This window comes from Branchiostoma lanceolatum, chromosome 11 (genome assembly GCF_035083965.1).
Source record: "Branchiostoma lanceolatum isolate klBraLanc5 chromosome 11, klBraLanc5.hap2, whole genome shotgun sequence".
Classification (NCBI taxonomy): domain Eukaryota; kingdom Metazoa; phylum Chordata; class Leptocardii; order Amphioxiformes; family Branchiostomatidae; genus Branchiostoma; species Branchiostoma lanceolatum.
In genome coordinates this window covers 8,706,442-8,723,360 of record NC_089732.1, presented here as the reverse complement: position 1 = coordinate 8,723,360, position 16,919 = coordinate 8,706,442, and the positions used below count along the sequence as shown (strand labels likewise).

The window sequence follows — 16,919 nt, the reverse complement described above, 5'->3', positions numbered from 1 at the left end:
TGACATCATCATGACGTCAGCAGAGGGAGTCCCCTCATCCCGGGGTCTGGTTGTCCCGGCGACTGCGGTAACCATGGCAACCACGGGAAAGATTGTGTAATGTCAAATGAGCTACCCAGTCAAACAGAATACGTTGGGTAAAACTAATCAGCTCTTGCAACAAACTGAAATAGACATTTGGTTTGCAAACAAGTCTATTGAATACATACACACTTTTTAGGTAAAAAATGTTTCCTAATAATAAATGATATTTCATCTTGACAAATACTATCAAACAAGTGTGCATCAATGGTCTACTAGTATTGGAGCACATAGCATGGACGATTGATTCGACCACTCGTGCACTGTGTATTCCATGATACAGAGACAATACAATAAGCTTGAGAAACAAAATCATAACTGGTATGCTGTTTTAAAGCCAGTAAATACGTCCGTAACCAAGTGGTCAGATTGTCCTGATATAAACAGGAAACGGTTAAAAATGACCTTTCTTGCTGTCCTTGCTACGACCGTCGAATCCCCAAAGACCCCCATCCCTTTGAGTACTGACTCCATTAGGCAAATTAAAACTCAGGGAGTATGAATATCACTGTTGTGTGGTAAGAAATGGGACACTTACGTACACAAACGGACGTGCGTCTTAGTACAAGTATACGCAAAACTCGAAAATGATAAATTGCAATTTCTTGTTGCTATATTACATACGCATCAAGCAATGTGCCTCATAAGATGTCGCCTATTGTAATTAAAGGAAACATAGTTAACGTTAGTGACGTCAACTCATCAATCAATAATACATAAAGGCTGTCAAAATATCGTGATGTTTTCACATATCTGTGTGCTTTGCGTCGAGTATATCCAAACATTGTGGTGTCACGAGATACGGCCGCACTCTTTCTCATGCGCTAGAGAGTAAGGCATAGACAGTTCCATAGCCTTTATCAGGCCGTTGGGCCAGTGCAGTGGGTTGTCATCATCTGTATCTAGGATGGCGACAGCTGTCTTTTACCTCCCCAACCGAAGTCAGGTACCAATTTGACCTGGGTGGAGTGAGGAAAGTCGTGTATATCTTTCTTTTAAGTCTGAATGTTTTGAGTCTCAGGGCAGTCAAATGTCTATAGCAGCGGCTCTAGAGAAAGGGAACTACCGGCACTTGGACCTCCTGGTGCGGGCCGGGTTGAACGTGGACACCGCCACCGAGCGCGGACAGACCCCGCTCATCCTCTGCTGCTACATCGAGGACGAGTCCAGAGGACAGGTAACTTATCTCGTCATATATCAGCCATAGGACAGCGGAGGGAGTCTTCTTTCTAGTCGACCTCAGACTGAGGACGAAGCCTTGTGCTTTTTCGTTAGCCTGTCACGGTGCAGTGCGACTTCGCTACGGCTCACATAACGTTATCTTATAGCCAAGCACATCGGGTCACCCCTGGTCTTCTCGATGTTGTGTGTTCTTTTACGTTTACGTGTTGAGGTTTGACGCTTGAGATTAACATTCTCGGGAAAGTCGCGGATGTCTTGTAAAAAGTCAACCGTACTGTGGCTAAAGATGTTGTAAAAAGTCTAGACTTCAGTTTTGGGCCTTTTTGTATGAATTCAACTGTTTATTGATCGGTGGCTTCGAAAAATGTTCACATAATACGACATCATCTAACATTAGAAATAAAGCAACTAAATAAATTCCCTAAATAGTCAGACGTTTCAGATAACATCCTCTACCTTTCTTCAGTAATTGAAAATTGATTTATTTTGTATTATGCAATGTTTTACCTAGCCTGAGTGTCATCCTGTTTCAGTTCCAACAGTGATGAGGGCAGAGCTTGGAACTGAAACACGATGACACTCAGGCTATGTTTTACCTGGATGTCTAACCTCAATTGAAATACTTCATTTCATATTGTTGAAAACTTGTGGGGTGGGTGACAGTGCATTTCTAGCTTGTAAACGAGATTAAAGGTGCTAACACTCAATAAACCCATCTACTACCGTTACCATGACAGCATTGTGCACATCTGCTCCTGAGTCGTGGAGCGGACGTGGGGCTAGCCGACCCGTCCGGACGGAACGCCCTGATGCACGCCTGTCTTACCGGGAGGCGCCGCCTGGTGGAGCTGTACCTACAGCCCGAGTCTGTCGACTTTGACTTGGTTGCCAAGGACAAGGACGGCAACACTGCCTTACATCATGCAGGTAAGAATTTTCTTTGTAAAACACAAACATAACTTTTATCTTACTACATGTATTTTCAATACACAAATTCACAATGTCACAACTTCTTGGTCAAGTACATGTAACGTTAACGTTGCCTACAGTCTGTTTCAAATCGTATACATGTTTCCTGGTCTAGCTTGTTTGATTCGTTCCCAAACATTTGATTATAGTACAATAAATGCGGACAAGCAAATGAAAAAACTCAAGTAGTTTATTGATGTCCTTGTACATACACATTGTAACAAAACGAAATTTTCAGAACAAGGGTAGCTACGAAAAACAAATTAAAATTTCACATAATTGCTACTTATTGATTTTGAAAAAAAAAACTTATACATTGATTTTGAAAACTACATATACATGTTAGCACCACATCATCAAATGTTCAAGTCTGACAACTCGTAAATTTGATTTGTCCAGTGTTGTCAGGCAACCCCGACATCGTGCGGTCCATGACTCGTGCCCTCGGTAAGTTCCACCTGGGAACGAGTGAGCCCAACACCCTGGGACTGACGCCGTACGGACTGGGACGCAAGCTGGGATTTCAGGAATGCTGTCACGTGCTTTCTGAAGGTGGGAACGATTTTTTCCGTCCTATGATACCGGTTAATGTGTAGCTTGTAGATCCTAACTTTCTTAACATTATCATTATGTTTAATCCTTTCGTTTGTTGATGATAGTAATCTAAAAATATATATAATAGATTTTTTTAGCCTGGTCGGGATTCCAGGCTAAGATTTTTTTACTTCTGAATAGGTCTTGAACAGAGAGACAAGTTTTCAAAACATTCAACTGATCAAAATGTATTTATTTTGCATGAATTTGTCACACGTCTCTACACATACTATGTACAGGCTTGGACATACTAGTACAATGTACTATGAATTAACGGATAACAAAGCGTGAGCAATGTTGTATCTTTTATTATATTCTAAACATCGTCTTGGATGTAAAACTTACCAGTATCAGTTGTACCTATACATTTCCACACAATGTCCTGATAAACATGCTACGGCTATATAGCCATCAGGAGTAAGCGTGATTCCGATAGGGCCTTTACCCTTAATTGTCGCCACAGTCCGAATGAACGTCCCATCTGGCCCGAACACCTGCACACGGCCGTCACCACTGTTCACCACAATGGCATTACCTGCCTGGTCTATTGTTATCCCTGATGGACTTTGGAACTGTCCCTCGCCCTGACCCTTCTCACCAAAACTGAACTTGAACTTCCCTTCAAGGTCAAACACAAACACTTTATGAGCACCCCCATCAGTGGCAAAGAGAATGTCACGTGACTCATCCATTACTATGAACGATGGGTCCTGTAACTGCCCCTTGCCGATCTCCCGGATGAGACTCCCGTCAGGCTGCAGGATGAGACAGGACTTCTGAGCGCCACCTGCCACCGCCATGCGGCCGTCTTTTAGAACTGTCACTCCAAGTGCATGTATCATGCAGTCAGGCTTGAAGCTGTTCAAAAGTTCACCTTCCCGTGTGTAGCGTCTTACTCCGTAATTTTCACCCCACGACGTCACAAGAAACCTTCCATTTGAGTCCATACAGATACCGAATTGATTCTCACCGTCAACCGGCAAACACTTCAGCGAGTGACCCTTTTCTGCATCGAATACCTGAACCCGCTTGTTCCCCTGCTCCACCACAGCAATGTTGCCGTCGTTGTCAACCATTACGCCTATTGGCCCATTAAGTTTTCCCACCTCGCTCCCCTCCCCTCCGATGGTTAACACAGGTGTGTCCCTATTCTGCACGGTTATATCAAACGGACTTCCTGGCACGTGTTGTGAGTTCACCTTGACCTCTAACCTATGACTACCCGCGACTTTGGGAACGTACGAGATTTCACACACGCCACCGCTCTTCGGCTGCACTTGCGTCGGTACTTGCGATCCAAACGGGTCCTTCGTGTTGGCTGTGACGGCTTTACTGTTAGAAGTGCATGAACGCCCGTCTATGTTTCTTGTCGTCAGTATTGCGACACACCGAAAATCCTGAACCGCCGGCTTTACAACAACTTTGCACTTAGAAACGTCGACCTTTGTCTTTACCCCACCCAAATCTTTTACTTCTTCCGCAAAGTCAACAACAGCCTTATTTTCAACGAACTGAAACTCGCTCCAGTTGGACTCCAGGTCCAGCTGTTTTGCAAACAGAGTTTCTACCCGTGTTTGGACTTGGTTTCCCACCTCCAGAATGTGCACGTCACTTCCGTGTTCTACAGCTTGTTGACAGAACGTTTGTGCGCTCGTCAGTCCGGCCAACTCAAACTCTATCGCTTCCTTCTTTGTCTGTAGAGCCTTGCCGTCGACCTGACATTGTTCGTCAAGCTGGCTCAAAATTTCCTTTTCACGTTTGTGCAGAAGGTCAACAAGTTGGCGGAAATACGCCTTGGCTTGTGCTGTGGCTGCTTCTTTAGTGGGGACTAAATTTGCTATCTTGCTATCAACGTCCTCGATAGACGCTTGTATTTCCTTCAGACGTGGGCCGATCTCTTGCAATACTCCTTTCAGTGTTTCTTTCTTCTTCTGAGCGACGGTGGCGATCTCTACCGGATTGTGATCTTTGCCCGGTCGGTGGTCGATTACGGTACATGCTGTACAAAGTAATTCGTTGCAACTCTCACAGTAGAACACCAGTTCGTGGTTCTTGTGCTTTTGGCAGTGACGTTTGCGCTGAAACTTTTCTACGCCTTCCTTTGACTTCATAACTTCTTCTGGAACCAGTTCATGGTCTCTCGTAGCTGGAATCTTGCGGTGCATGGCGGTACATGACTCACACAGTAACACAGCACAATCCGTACACCACGACTTGGCCTCACCTTGCCCTCCCTCACACACCTGACACGGCACACCTGGCTCCGCCCCTTCCTTGGCCTCTGCGAAGTCCAGCAGGTTGTTGACGTAGAAATTGGTCCTCAGTCCGTCCACACCTTGGCCTGGTAGACTGACCTGTGTGCGGCAGGTTGGACACTCCAGTGGCTGTTGTTTGGTGGCCCATTCTTCGAGACAATCCCTACAAAATGTGTGCAGACATGGCAGGATTCTGGGGTCCCGGAAGTGCAGCATACAGACTGGACACGTCAGGAACTGGTCGTCAAAGTCGTCGCTTGCCATCTTACTTGCCATCCTGATTTCAGACGATAGTTATGGTAACCACGTAAGGCTTGTTGGGTGGACGTTTCTTCACGTTTTACAGATGACTGTGCGGTTCTATCACACCAATAGCTAGTATGTCTAGTATATGTCTGGTTCTCGGAAGCCAGTTTCGGTGACGTGACAGATATCACGTGATTGCAGCAAAGACAACCATTGGTCGACGGTGACTGCATTCTATTCTTATACGACAGGTGCACTCAGGGTTGGTGCAATGTACCTGAGAGTGGGGTTGATCTGTTATAAAGAAGGTATTTGAACCCAACTTTATATTTCTCAACTCTCCACTTAACTTAACAAGTGAACGTAACAGGAAAGCACATTGTTTAGCAATCTTGGCTTTGCATGACTCTTGTCCATCATTGTGTTGGTTTTTATTAGTTTAGACATTCCTTTGCAAATATAAGCGGTTCTACAAGCGGCCCTACGAAGCTGGTGTTTGTTACACCAAAGGGCGGTTATACCGGCTATACAGACAAAATTAAAAATACAGAAGTGTAGTTTGTCGGTCCAAGAAGTGCAGCATACCGACAATATACTTGTACGTCAGAAACAGATAACCTGAAAGTCAACAGGTCCTTCAATATAACAATTCAGGTTTCTCTAAATTGCAAATAGTACGGAACTGAGTTGAGCAAACTGTGTTACTTGTCTTTGCGAAGTAATAGGAAGTCGTTTGGTTTCCAAGTATTTCATCTACGGTGATTTTACAGTAATAACGTCATGGCGTCACATGGTATAGGGTATAAGTGGTGGACGTTGTCCTTTGAATTCTGATGACGTCATGCCATTCACTGGATGTAGACATGTATCACTTTCTCACCGTTTTTGTTGAAGCAGTAGTATGGTGTTTGGTGTTTGGTCAATATTTTCAAAACACGGGTATTCAGGTTAGACATTTTGTGTTAATGCATGTCTATATGATATCATTATCACTGAGGCAGAATCAAGGTAGGTGCACTGTGCTGTGCACACTGCAATAACATTTGACCTGTACCTAAGATTGTATTAATATCAGACAAGAATCACAAAATGAACTACTTGAATTGCTGTTTATTCATCTGACGCCTAATTTCATGCAACACGTTTCAGAGCAGACTTACCTCCATGGCTAATGTACTGTACATGTAGGTTCTATGCTAGTCAAACGTTTCCCGTCTTGTTCTTGAAAAAAAACATCTTACCATTTGAAACTTTATTAAGAAGACATGGCATTACAATCTGTTTGTTACATAAAGGGCAGTGAAGAATGTTTACACTTATTGATTACTAGTGTGTTGTTTTGTTCATACCACACGCACAGTCTGTAATACAACGCTAGTCTGAACTTATCAACATAAATATACAACGAATTTACAAGTTGAATAGCATAACAAAATAAGGTTGAACCTTGCACACACAACAGCTATTCGCAACATTTCAAAACATCAGCAGTACCTGTACAGTTCTATACAATGTCCCGAATAACACGCCACAGCTATGTAACCGTCGGGAGTCAGAGCGACTCCGTAAGGGTACCGTCCATTAACTGTCGCCACAGTCTGAATGAACGTTCCGTCTGGCCCGAACACCTGCACACGGCCGTCACCATGGTTTACTACAATGACGTTACAGGCCTGGTCTAACGTTATCCCTGTCGGACTTTGGAGCTGTCCCTTGCCCTGACCCTTCTCGCCAAAACTGAACTTGAACTTCCCCTCAAGGTCAAACATAAACACTTTATGAGCACCGAAATCGGTGACAAAGAGAAGGTCACGTGACTCATCCACCGCTATGAACATTGGCTTCTGCAGCTGTTCCTTACCGATCTCCCGGAAGAGGCTCCCGTCAGGCTGCAGGAGGAGACAGGAATGTTGAGAGTTGTCCACCACCACCATGCGGCCGTCCTTCAGAACTGTCACCCCGAGTGCAGATTTCATGCAGTTAGGCTTGAACGCGTTCAAAAGTTCGCCTTCCTTTGAGTAGCATCTTACTCCGTAGTTTACACCGTACGACGTCACCAGAAATCTTCCGTCTGAGTCCACATCAATACTGTATGGCCTCTCACCTTCAACGGGGAAGCTGCGCAGAGAGTGACCTGTGTTTGGATTGAATATCTGAACTCGCTTGTTTCCCTGCTCCACCACTGCAATGTTACCGCCCTTATCAACCGCGACACCTACCGGCGACCCCAGCTGCCCCACCACACTACCCTGTCGTCCGATAGTTAACGCAGGTATGTTCCTACCCTGCACAGTCATATCAAACGGACTTCCTGCCACCTGTTGCGAGTTCACCTTGACCTCTAACCTATGTTTTCCCTTGACCTTTGGTACGTACGAGATCTCCCACTTTCCCCCGGTCTTCATCTGTACTTGCGTCGGTAGGTTTGTTCCAAACGGGTCCTTCATGTTGACCGTGACGGCTTTACTGTTAGTAGTGCTCGGAAGCCTTTCTTTGTTCATTGTCGTCAGTACGGCAACACACGGAAAATCCTGGACGGCCGGCCTTACAACAACTGTGCACTTCGAAACGTCGACCTTTGTTTCAACCCCACCCAAATCTTTAACTTCTTTCACAAAGTCCACGACAACCGTGTTCTCGACGAACTGAAACTCGCTCCAGTTTGACTCCATGTCCATCTGTTTTGTCAGCAGAGCCTCTACCCTTGTTTGGACTTGGTTTCCCACCTCCAGAATGTGCACGTCACTTCCGTGTTCTACAACTTGTTGACAGAACGTTTGTGCGCTCGTCAGTCCGGCCAACTCAAACTCTATCGCTTCCTTCTTTGTCTGTAGAGCTTTGCCGTCGACTCGACACTGTTCGTCAATCTGGCTCAAAATTTCATTTTCACGTTTGCGCAGTATGTCAACAAGTTGGCGGAAATACGCCTTGGCTTGGTCTGAGGCTGCTTCTTTAGAGGGGATTAACTTTGACAGTTTCCTGTCAACTTCCTTGATAGATGCTTGTATTTCCCTCAAGCGTGGGTCGATATCTTGTAGCAGTCCCTGCATTGTTTCTTTATTCTTCTGAGCGATGATGGCGAGTTCTACCGAATTGTGATCTTTGCCTGGTCGGTGGTCAACTATGGTGCACGCTGTGCAAATTAATGCCTTGCAGCTCTCACAGTAGAACTCAAGTTCATACTTGCTGTGCTTGTCACAGTGCCTTTTACGCTGAAATCTCTCCACTCCCTCTTTTGCCTTCATAACTTCTTGTGGAGCCAGTTCATGATCTCTCGTACCCGGAATCTTGTGGTGCATGGCGGTACAAGACTCACACAGTAACACAGCACAATCCGCACACCACGCCTTGGCCTCACCTTGCCCTCCCTCGCACACCTGGCACGGCACACCTGGCTCCGCCCCTTTCTTGGCCGCCGCGAAGTCCAACAGGTTGTTGACGTAGAAGTTGGTCCTGAGTCCGTTCACACCTTGGTCTGGTAGACTGACCTGTGTGCGGCAGGTTGGACACTCCAGCGGCTGTTGTTTTGTCGCCCATTCCTCCAGACACTCCTTACAAAATGTGTGCAGACATGGCAGAATTCTGGGGTCCCGGAAGTGCAGCATACAGACCGGGCATGTCAGAAACTGGTCGTCAAAGTCAGCCGAACCTTCAATCTTACTCGCCATTGTGTGAAATAGATTCTCAAACACTTGACTCAAGCAACAGCAGTAACTGCTCTGTTACCTTAGCGAGGACTTATCTAGCTTTTTGATCTCCGGGTAGTTAGTTTCACAGTGATGACGTCATGACGCGTCGCATGGTAACGGACATTGTCCTTCGAACTCGTCTTACCTTTCACTTGGTGTAAACATGCGTCTCTATTTCACTTTCCTGGGGCAAAATTTGTCATCATTTCGGGGGCTTGAAAAGTTTCGAAACACTGCCATCCAGGTCAGGTGGTCAGTTGTAGTAGTGCATATCTGTATGCATGGTTAGCTCAGAGACCGATCTTTTCTTTTCTTTAGGTTTTGCTTTATGGCTTTGTAATCCTGGATTAGCCAGAAAAATTAATAATCTAGCTCGTTTTCCTAGTCATTTTCTCTTGAAATGCGCCCCATATGCTCAGCTTAACTTATGAATATGTACGGTATTCCATCGGTGTGATAAGTGCATTCTCTATGCTACCAGCTACTATATCCAGGTTCCCTGTTAGGGTTATGGTATTGTAGTTTTTAAGCTTAGTCTAAGTCTAAAACAGGTACGTATAAGCCAAAAAAGGCATATGTGATCATTATATACATAAATCTCGAGTACCATCTAGGGCCTAGGCTGTGCAGATGGAGACTATACTTCGTTTGAACTGATGGATAACATTGCATCATACACGGCACACAAAATTGACATGTTGAATTGCTATTTATTAATGTGATGTCTATATCAGGCAGTGATATCTTGCAGCAGGTTACAGAGCTACATCTATAATGCTGCATCTTTTGTACCGCAGTGACCCTATAACATACGGTCATTATGAGCAGGTACACGTACTGGGAGTTTACAAGTGGAATAGCATCAAATCAACACGTCAGTAAAGCTGATTGTAATACATCAGAAGTACCAGTACATTTCTTTCATGTTCAAAATACCGGTAACACGCCACAGCTAGGTAACCATCGGGAGTTAGCGTTATCCCGTTAGGCCTTCCACCCTTAACTGTCGCCACAGTCCGAATGAACGTCCCGTCTGGCCCGTACACCTGTACACGGCCGTCACCATGGTTCACAACAATGATGTTACCTGCCGGGTCTAACGTTATACCGGATGGATTCTCAAACTGTCCCTCACTCTGACCTTTCTCGCCAAAACTGAACTTGAACTCCCCCTCAAGGTCAAACGCAAACACTTTTTTGGCACTGTAATCTGAGACTAAAATCAGATCACGTGAGTCGTCCACCACTATGAACCATGGGTTCTTTAAGTGTTCCTTGCCGATCTCCCGGATGAGGCTCCCGTCAGGCTGCAGGAGGAGACAGGAATGTTGAATTTTGTCTGCCACCAACATGCGGCCGTCTTTCAGAACTGTCATGCCAAGTGGATGTTCCATGCAGCCCGGCTTGATTGTGTTCAAAAGTTCGCCTTCTTTTGAGTAACGTCTTACTCCGTAACTTTTACCACACGATGTCACCACCAACCTCCCGTCTGAGTCCACATCAATACCGAATGGCCTCTCGCCTTTTACAGGAAAGCTACGCAGAGAGTGACCTGTTTTTGGATCAAATATCTGAACACGATTGTTCCCCTGCTCCACCACAGCAATGTTGCCGTCCTTATCAACCGCGACACCTACCGGCGACCCCAGTTCCCCCACCCCACTACCCTGCCGGACGATAGTTAACACAGGTGTGTCCCTACTCTGCACAGTCATATCAAACGGACTTCCTGCCACCTGTTGCGAGTTCACCTTGACTTCTAACCGATGGGTACCCGTGACCTTGGCTATGTACGAAATTTCACACTCTCCACCGCCCTTCATCTGTACTCGTGTCGGTAGATTTGCTCCTGACGGGTCCTTCATGTTGGCTGTGACGGCTTTACTGTTTGTTCCGCACGGACGCTCCTCTTTGTTTTTTGTCGTCAGAACGGCGACACAACGAAAATCCTGAACCGCTGGCTTTACAACAACTTTGCACTTCGAAGCGTCGACCTTCGTTTTCACCCCACCCAAATCTTTTGCGTGGTCCACAAAGTCCGCAACAGTCGTGTTCTCGACGAACTGAAACTCGCTCCAGTTGGACTCCAGGTCCAGCTCTTTCGTCAGTAGAGTTTCTACCCGTGTTTGGACTTGGTTTCCCACCTCCAGAATGTGCACGTCACTTCCGTGTTCTACAGCTTGTTGACAGAACGTTTGTGCGCTCGTCAGTCCGACCAACTCAAACTCTATCGCTTCCTTCTTTGTCTGTAGAGCCTTGCCGTCGACCTGGCATTGTTCGTCAATCCGGCTTAAAATCTCCTTTTCACGTTTGTACAGAAGGTCAACAAGTTGGCGGAAATAAGCCTTGGCTTGTGCTGTGGCTGCTTCTTTAGAGGGGATTAACTTTGCTATCTTGCTATCAATTTCCTCGAGAGATGATTGTATTTCCTTCAGACGTGGGTCTATGCCTTGTAGCAGTTCTTGTAGCTTTTCTTTCTTCTTCTGAGCGACGGTGGCAATCTCTACTGGGTTGTGATCTTTGCCCGGTCGGTGGTCGATTACGGTACATGCTGTACAAACCAAAGCGTTACAACTCTCACAGTAGAACACAAGTTCTTGGTTCTTGTGTTTGTCGCAGTGCCTTTTGCGCTGAAAGCTATCCACGCCATCTTTTGCCTTCATAGCTTCTTGCAGAACCAGTTCATGGTCTCTTGTAGCTGGAATCATGCGGTGCATGGCCATACAAGACTCACACAGTAACATGGCACAATCCGTACACCACGACTTTGACCCCTCCACATTCCCCTCGCACACCTGGCACGGCACACCTGGCTCCGCCCCTTTCTTGGCCGCCGCAAAATCCAGCAAGTTGTTGACGTAGAAGTTGGTCCTGAGTCCATCCACGCCTTGGTCTGGTAGACTGACCTGTGTGCGGCAGGTTGGACACTCCAGCGGCTGTTGTTTTGTACCCCATTCTTCGAGACAACCCTTACAAAATGTATGCAAACATGGCAGAACTTTGGGGTCCCGGAAGTGCAGCATACAAACTGGGCATGTCAGGAATTGGTCGTCAAAGTCGTCGCTTGCCATCTTACTTGCCATCTTGATTTTAGACGATAGTTATGATAACCAAGTAAGCCTTGTTGGATGGACGTTTCTTCACGTTTTACCGAAGACTGTGCGGTTCTATCGCACTCGATGATAGCTAGTCTGTCTGGTTCTCGGAAGCTAGTTTCGGTGACGTGATAGACATCACATGATTGCAGCAAACATAACCATTGGTCGGCGGTGACCGCATTCTATTTTTATACGACATGTGTGCTTTGGGTGGGGGCAATGTACCTGAGAGTGGAGGTGATCTGTGATAAACAAGGTCTTTGGACCCCACTCATTTGCCAAATTGCAAACCAACCGGCGGAAAATGGCGATATCGATTTTGGCGTGTCAATTAACCAGGATTGTAAGCTAGGATGGATTTTTATTAAATTAGAGTATCAAATTTATGTTTTCCAGGCCGACGGTCCCTGCCTCCTACCCACCTGAACATGCACAGCATTCCCCCCGAAATGCCGACAACCTACGAAGTCGTAACCCGAGATCGTCACATACCCACGGAGATGTCCGACCGATCACTCCAGCCGGTGTCGGCAATGTCCGTCAACACTCGTGTGCACCTGTCAACTCCAGGTGGGCCTGTGAACAGCGCCGCCCTGCGGGATGACGGAGGCCTACAGAAAAGTTGCGGGCGGCTGACGTCGTGGAGGATGCTGGAACAGCTCCATCCCATCAGGTCCGTCGTGCTGTCCAGGTCGTACAGGAAGCCAGCTGTCCCTCCCCCGCCGCCGAGCCCGACGTCAGAGCGGGGGAGAGTCACGCGCAAACCTTCCCGCAGAAGCACGACGTCCTCGCAGTCCTCGCGCAAGTCGGGCTCGGGGTCTCCCTTCTGGAGGACCGCCCGCGATTCCCCTCGCGGCGCTAAGAAAGGATCGCGGTCGCCTTCTAGAACCGCTGCCGTCGCGTCGCCTCTGCTGTCGCCGAAAAATTCATTCGGAGCCTCCCGTTCGCAGTCTCCTACACGCAGCGGGAGTTCTTCGGCCAAGGCCGGGTCAAACAGAGCACCGCTTCGGACTGAGGAGACCGTGAAGACTAACCAACCTAAACTGCCAAGCCCACGGCAGTCGCTGCTCTCAAAAGCTGATGCCCCACCGGAGACGGGCTCGTCGGAGAAACCTCCCGCGGGAGACAAACCTGTCCTCACTCCCGGTGGAGCGTTCGAGCTCATCCGGACGTCATCTGTCTCCAAGGGGGACAAAATGTCCACCGTTTTCGACACAAAAACAGAACCTCCCCCTACCCATTGAGAACAATTACATCCCCACATACATGCATATTAAATTTTCTCCATTTTCCTTTTTTCATATTTAATAATAAGTTTATTGCAAATTCCTGCCCGAGGGCTAATTGCACACAACATACATAAAATACATGTAACAGGAAAAAATAGGTATAAAAGAGGCTTGACTAGACTAGACTATACAAACGTACGTACTCGTCTATAACTAGTGACTAGTGAAGGGCTTGACTTCTCTTTTGTAAGCAATGGAAGACGTAATGTCCCACCTTTTCTAGAATTTGTGGGTTTTTGGTAGTTAAAAGTTTCTTTGTCTGTAAGCTTAGAGAAATTCGGATAGATTTAATAATATGCGCGTATTAGCTATAGCTTCTAACGTCTCATCTGACCAAATCGTCCCGAGACCCGTTTTGTTGGTGATACCGGACCTGTATCAGCACAGTCACTATAGCAGTTAACACCTGTAGCTTAAGATCTGTATCTATATAGCCAGTACAGTATTAGTATAACTGCACTTAGCGGCACGGCAGCAGTTGGTTAGGTTACACTGGACGGCCTGTCATACCTAACTTTGAAGATGAAGTCAATCGCTCCATAGTATGTAAGATGATAAAAGCTGGACGTTGATCTCAACAAATCATAAGGCGACCAACTGATTTGGGAGAAGTCGGGCATGAGTTGAAATGTCTTTGAACACGGCGTTATCCGCGGGAAGGTACCGGCACTTCCGCTACCTCCTGGGCGCGGGGGCTGACGTGAACTCCCGGGGAGCAGACGGCACCACGCCGCTCATGCTGTGCTGCCACCTGCCGAACGAGCACGTCGCCTACCGCGCCGCCTGCTGCCTACTCCGCCGGGGCGCCGACGTCGGGACCAAGGACCGTGCCGGGAGGAACGCTCTGCTGCACGCCTGCGTGACGGGACGCCGCGCTAACATCGAGCTGTTCCTCCAGCCTGGCTGCTTAGACTACGATCTGAACGACACGGATAAGAGTGGGAACACGGCTCTACATTACACCGTGGTGTTCGGAAACCCCGAGATAGTCCAACTGGTGGTTACGGTACTGAAGAAGTACAACCTCCGCCTCCACATACGAAACAACAGCGGTTTGACTCCGTACTGTCTGGCGATCAAGAAGGGTTTGAAGGAGTGTGCAGATATGATATCGCCTGTCATGCAGGTTAACCCACCCACACAAGAGTCCGTCAGTCGAGCGTCTTCATGTGAGCCAGTCCGTAGACTATGTCGCGTAGAGTCAGCGAGGGAAGGAATTCAAAAGCACCCAGATCTGGAGTTGTTACGAGGGAAGGATGTTGTTTTCATGGATAGTTCCCCACTGTGGGACATGAGGAAGTCAAGAGAGGCCTTCCTCGCACAGAAGAACCCCACCAGAAAGACCAGCGCCGGTAAAAAGACTAGGAACGACTCTCCCGTAAGAGCAGTCGACAGGAAAGGTAGTGAAACGACTTCAGCCGATCGAGTCCGACAGTTGTTACATATCCAGGCGATGGATCGACTCCCGACGTTCAGGAAAGCCGCCGTGCCGCCGACCGATCTGGACACTTGGGGCCGTCCGCTCGGAACCCCCATATCTGAAGAAACTCCTTCTAACGACCAAAACATTCTTAAAGTCTTCTCGTTGTTGGCGTCGAAAGCGAGCGTGCCACCTTCTCGCGCAGAGAGTGAACCAAACCTGTTAAAGGGCTGGAAGAGATCGGCGTTTGTGTCGCGGAGAAGAACCTATAGTACGAGTACTTCACAGTCAGGCACGCAGCGATCTGGCTCGGACAGGCCGGCATCAGACGCCGCCGGCACCCGCAGCCGTCGACTAGTAAGGGACGTCTTCTCCTCTGCGTCTAACGTCAACGACGTCAAGTCCACGTCATAGGGTATGATACTAAAGAGGGTATGATACTAAAGAGCCTGGGCAGAAAGAACAGTTAGCCACAGAGGCTTCGAGAACTGAGGATCCGGAAATGACATAATCTATGGATATATGGCGAGATAATGCTTGTGTGTGATATGTTTTTCATTTGGAAGATAAGAACACATTTTTCTTGCTTCTTGCTAACACAAACTTTAAGATTTCGTCTTCAATGTTTAAAATACCTGTTTGTCAGTGTATGTTGTCCACCACTCTGTACTGTGTTTACACCAGGTGATCTACGAAAATCCAGGTAATTCCATCTCCATAGTAACCGGATTTGTTTTCAAGCAACTGATCTATCCCGTCTCTGTGTAACGACGACGGCATACTTGGATAACAATTAAGTGATCTCCTATCTCCTGATGTACATCGCGTATTGTTTCCATGAATCAATATGGTGACCACAGAAACTAAGTATTTTTAGTTGACTGCACACAAAAATGAAAAGATGAATCAAAGCACATGCAAAGTGTACCTTGTGTCCTATCTGTTTGCTATTGTTAACGACTCTTATGAATATTAAGTAAGTGTTTAAGTGAGTGATTGTGAGTGTATGAAGGAGTGTGTTTGAGTTAACGAGTTGATGAGTAGCAAGATATTATCGATAATTTTTTCACATCGCCGTGCACTAGCACCCTCTACCGACTCTGATTATCAGGACATATAGATCTTGAACTGACGAATGACTACTTTGCGTCAAATTCGTCGGTCTTTCAAATATCCCAAAAGTTTAATTTTGGGGGTGATACTAGTACCTACCATTTTTGTCGCAAATATGTTGCGCACAATGAAGAGAGTGAACCATTTAAAAAGCGCCAAATACGACATTCGAAAGGACGTGCAAAAACGCATTAAAACATGTGCTTAATTGGATCAAAGGTCAAGAGACGAGAGACCAAAAATGAAAACACAAGTACAAATGTATCAAAACATCTAACAGGACCTAACTTTATCAACACATAATATGTGCATTATTTCTCATGTACGTGCACTACATCGCATCTCCACACATCGATGACTGTATTAGTCAATGCCAACTCTACGAGCCCACTTGAACATGAGCTTGAGGAAGACAAGTTGTACTCCTGCCCTCTCAAGTGTAACTCTAAGGTTTCAAACACTATTCCCAGCTGTACGTTACTTACTTCAAGTGCCACGTACAGATACTTCAGGCACATCTTAAGAGTAGGTTTTATTTGAAAGACATCTTAGCTAAGACGTACTTCTTGGGCTTCTTCTCTATCGTACTTAAAGAACAGAAAGTGACTTAACAATCACTGCCCCTCCCCATAAGGCCAGGTGAATGAGATTCTATGGATGACATCAACGCGTGCATAAAGTTTGTCCAAAAGGACTCTTTTCTCTTTAGACAGATGTCCAAAACATGGCAATATTCACGCCCAATTAGTAATTAATATAAGTAGTTGATTCAAATCTATATGTTGATGTGAGCATCATCTAAAAATATTACAATGTGTCACAGTTCCCATGAAACGAACGACGAAAAGTAAGTGCATACGACCGAAAATGGGACGAAGAAAAACAGTGTTTTTGAGAAGGAAACACACACACACACACACACACACACACACACACAAACACACACACACACACACACACACACACACACACACACACACACA

At 46.5% G+C, this 16,919-nt stretch overlaps 4 protein-coding genes across 4 annotated transcripts; 2 read left to right on the top strand and 2 right to left on the bottom strand.

Annotated features, from left to right (window-relative positions):
- Positions 1-1,111: 1,111 nt before the first annotated feature.
- LOC136445182 (espin-like) lies at positions 1,112-13,558 on the top strand. The gene is made up of 4 exons (XM_066443050.1): positions 1,112-1,258; positions 2,001-2,190; positions 2,632-2,784; positions 12,511-13,558. Exons 1-4 carry the CDS (start codon positions 1,112-1,114, stop codon positions 13,356-13,358), a joined length of 1,338 nt encoding a protein of 445 aa, XP_066299147.1. The 3' UTR covers positions 13,359-13,558.
- Positions 6,423-9,046, bottom strand: LOC136445446 (tripartite motif-containing protein 2-like). Its single transcript, XM_066443473.1, has one exon. It carries the CDS (start codon positions 8,993-8,995, stop codon positions 6,812-6,814), a length of 2,184 nt encoding a protein of 727 aa, XP_066299570.1. The 5' UTR covers positions 8,996-9,046; the 3' UTR covers positions 6,423-6,811.
- On the bottom strand, positions 9,707-12,228 carry LOC136444895 (tripartite motif-containing protein 2-like). Its single transcript, XM_066442651.1, has one exon. It carries the CDS (start codon positions 12,097-12,099, stop codon positions 9,892-9,894), a length of 2,208 nt encoding a protein of 735 aa, XP_066298748.1. The 5' UTR covers positions 12,100-12,228; the 3' UTR covers positions 9,707-9,891.
- Positions 13,559-13,706: 148 nt separating the features above from the next.
- LOC136444883 (ankyrin repeat domain-containing protein 34B-like) lies at positions 13,707-15,762 on the top strand. Its single transcript, XM_066442641.1, has one exon. The coding sequence runs from the start codon at positions 14,032-14,034 to the stop codon at positions 15,235-15,237; it is 1,206 nt and encodes a 401-aa protein (XP_066298738.1). The 5' UTR covers positions 13,707-14,031; the 3' UTR covers positions 15,238-15,762.
- Positions 15,763-16,919: the final 1,157 nt, after the last annotated feature.

Bases quoted from the DNA above. Each gene is read 5' to 3' on its own strand.
- LOC136445182 (XM_066443050.1), top strand. From the start codon at position 1,112: ATGTCTATAGCAGCGGCTCTAGAGAAAGGGAACTACCGGCACTTGGAC. The intron at 1,259-2,000 runs GTAACTTATCTC...TTACCATGACAG, and splicing joins AGGACGAGTCCAGAGGACAG to CATTGTGCACATCTGCTCCT. The intron at 2,191-2,631 runs GTAAGAATTTTC...TGATTTGTCCAG, and splicing joins CACTGCCTTACATCATGCAG to TGTTGTCAGGCAACCCCGAC.
- LOC136445446 (XM_066443473.1), bottom strand. From the start codon at position 8,995: ATGGCGAGTAAGATTGAAGGTTCGGCTGACTTTGACGACCAGTTTCTG.
- LOC136444895 (XM_066442651.1), bottom strand. From the start codon at position 12,099: ATGGCAAGTAAGATGGCAAGCGACGACTTTGACGACCAATTCCTGACA.
- LOC136444883 (XM_066442641.1), top strand. From the start codon at position 14,032: ATGTCTTTGAACACGGCGTTATCCGCGGGAAGGTACCGGCACTTCCGC.